The 3,015-nt window shown below is 47.5% G+C and overlaps 1 protein-coding gene across 14 annotated transcripts in view; it reads left to right on the forward strand.

The window, feature by feature from the left end:
• Positions 1 to 3,015, forward strand: part of PTK2 (protein tyrosine kinase 2) — a 145,147-nt gene that overhangs the window by 40,279 nt on the left and 101,853 nt on the right. For all 14 annotated transcript variants that reach the window (XM_030884992.2, XM_045296532.1, XM_045296550.1 and 11 more), the window contains one exon: positions 257 to 344. In XM_030884992.2, the coding sequence (XP_030740852.1) occupies positions 257 to 344 (88 nt within the window). The remainder of the gene's footprint in view (positions 1 to 256; positions 345 to 3,015) is intronic.

The following is a 3,015-nucleotide window of genomic DNA, read 5'->3' on the forward strand; positions in this document are numbered from 1 at the left end:
GGTGGAGGAAGGTGACGGGGTGGGGGTGGGGGGGTGGAGCCAGGCTCTGGCGGAGGGTGACTGGGAGTGGGAGGGCTACTGGGTGTCACTGAACATCAGAATCGAAAAGCCTGATTCTGTGAGGAAGATGAGGCTGAGGCTGAAAACGTAGTGGGTATTCCTTGTGCCTATTTTAAAATCCTGTTTCCTAGTAATTGACAATATTGTACTTGCAGTGATGAATGAAAAGAAATAATGCACTTCCCATGGTTTTTAGGTATGAACTGAGGATTCGTTATTTGCCGGAAGAATTTCTGCAGCAGTTCACAGAAGACAAGCCAACGCTGCATTTCTTCTACCAGCAGGTACAGGGAGGGCTCTGATGGGCTTCTTTCCTTGTTGAGTCTCCAAAGGCACTCGCGCGTGCTCTGATCTTAGAGATAGAAAGTCAGCAAACCTTATAGCTGAGACCATGTGAACTTGAACTTTGCGTGCTTGGTTAACTTTGGTGTGCTTGGGCGGATCTCAGCAGGTAATTAGTACTTCATGTGGGGACGGTGGGGGTCCCCTCGGGTCCAGTTGCTGCGCTCGAGGGGCAGCACGTTGGTCATAGTCCACAGTCAGAGTCAGCCGTGCCTTAGGACCCGGAGAGCGATTTGCGTAATGCAGTACGCTGAGAATAGCTTGCTCTTCCCACCCCAAGGTATTAGTTAGGAAGTAAGTGTAGATGGAACCACCAAACACAATGTTATGACCAAATAAATATTCATTTTAGTGAGTAATACCAAAAAAATATGACCCAGGAATATCAGAGACACATTTGTATGCAGATGTTTCCCTTACATACACTTGGTAGTTTTTTGTTGTAATAAAAATATTCAATGAATGTCTACTCTGGGCTAGATCCCAAAACCATACTTACTGCCGTCGAGTCGTGTCCACTCCTAGGGATCATGTAGGACAGGGTAGAACTGCTCCTGTCGGTGTCAGAGCCTGCACATCTCTACGGGAGCAGAAAGCCGCTTTCTTCCATGGAGGGACTGGTGGTTTCCGACTGCTGGTGCGATTGGCAGCCCAGACTTGTGCCACCAGTACTGCCTGTGGGCCAAAGAAGCTGGAATTCATGACGTAGCCTTACGTGAAAGCCCTCCTGTAAACAGCAGCTTTGTGTTCTGCCCTGTGCTGGTGGCACTGGCCATCTGAACCAGAGACATATATAAGCCATGGATACATGAATGGATCTTGGGCTCCAACTTCTAGCCCCAATCTAAGAACAAATAGTTCTCATAATGTGGCCCTGCTCAATGCGCGCCCTCGTAAAGAGATCGCTTAAAATATGAGTGAAGAAACTAGATAGTGTCTGGGGTCTTAAAGGCTTGCTTATAACAAGGAGCCATCTAAGCAGGGTGTCAACTAAGTTCACATGGAAGAAGCACACCAACCCGTGTGGTCTAAACGTTGTCAATAATGAAACCCAAAGCTAAAGGAGGTAGTGATATCAGAGCTTAAATTGGGACAACCACTTTGCAGAGGCTCTGGTTGACAGTGGAAGCCTAAAGTCCATTGGAAGCATCCACTCATGGATTAAGCCTCTAGTGAATCCACTCTGGCCCTGGTAGAGGGATGTGGATAACATAGCGGTCAAATAAAGGACCTTGTAAAGCTGATGATGACGGTTAGGTTAAAATTTAACACCTCATTTAATCTCCCTCTTGACTCATCTTAAAGTTGTTTACATTTTTAATATTTTCTGCTTTTCAATTGAGGTTTACCTGCATTTTGTTTGGTCATCGTTGTTTTTTTTTGGTGGCTTGGCTTGCTTCCTGGCTGTTTTGTATGGTTTCTGTATGTGAAATCTAGGGTAGATAGATTTATAGAGACAGTAACTGGATCGGTCATTGCCTGGGCAAGGCGGGAAGATGGAGCCAACGAGTACAAGAAGAAACTTCTGAAATTTGATTGTGGTGATAGCTGCACAAATCTTACTATGATCAAATGATTAAATTGTATGATATGTAACGGATGTGCCAACAAAATTATTGTCTTTAAAAATAGTTAACAGTCACAGAAGCCCACAGGGGCAGTTCTAGAATTGACTAGATGGCAGTGAGATTTGTGTGCAAAGTGGGTAATGTATTTAATAAAATAAAGCAAAGGGATTGCACCATGTAAATGAAGGATTGGCCATTTCAGCCTTCTGGTCATTTGGGAGCCATTTGAAGAACTTAACTCCCTTCTGCCTTGATCAGACACGAGGTGCTGTTTAACAGACCAGCCTGATGGCAGTGGTGGAGTGGGCGGGGACTTAACTCCCTTCTGCCTTGATCAGACACGAGGTGCTGTTTAACAGACCAGCCTGATGGCAGTGGTGGAGTGGGCGGGGTGTTTCCAAGGCTGCGGGCACGTCAGAGGCTCATCAGCACGTCAGGCACGAGAGTGGAAGGGCGTGAGGGCTACAGAGTTTGTTTGAGAGTGTGATGTAGGTGGGTGGGTTTACCTGTACTCACGGGGGCATGAAAATAAGGAGGAAGGAGTTTAGCCCCCGTTGTTGTTATTAGCCGTGCAGTGGGTTCCTGCTCACAGTGATCTTATGCATAACACAAGCAAACCCTGCCCAGCCCTGTGCCCTCCTCTCCACTGCCCCTGTGCTTGAGCCCACTGTTTCAGCCACAGTGTCCTTTCATCTCCTTGAGCCCATGCTTTTTTGATGCCCCTCCACTTGAGCAAACAGTGTCCTCCCCCAGAGACTGGTGTCTCCTGCTAACAAAGTGTGTGAGGTGACGCCTCGCTGTGCTGAACTGGCAGGACAGTTCGGGTTGTCCCTGTCGCAGTCCAGGCTACCTTCACCGCAGTTCAGACGCAGCTGCTCATCTGCAGTCTTCAGTGCTCACCTGCATGTGAGCACTGGGAAATACAGGCCTTGGGTCAGGCGCCCTTTAGTCCTCCAAATAACACCCTTGCTTTTCATTACCCTAATGCCACACATCTTATGATCTCTTGACTGCTGCTTCCGTGAGCATTGACGTGGACTGTGTA

This window comes from Echinops telfairi, unplaced genomic scaffold, assembly GCF_000313985.2.
Source record: "Echinops telfairi isolate 266 unplaced genomic scaffold, ASM31398v2 ScPeMD7_1;HRSCAF=3_0, whole genome shotgun sequence".
Lineage (NCBI taxonomy): Eukaryota > Metazoa > Chordata > Mammalia > Afrosoricida > Tenrecidae > Echinops > Echinops telfairi.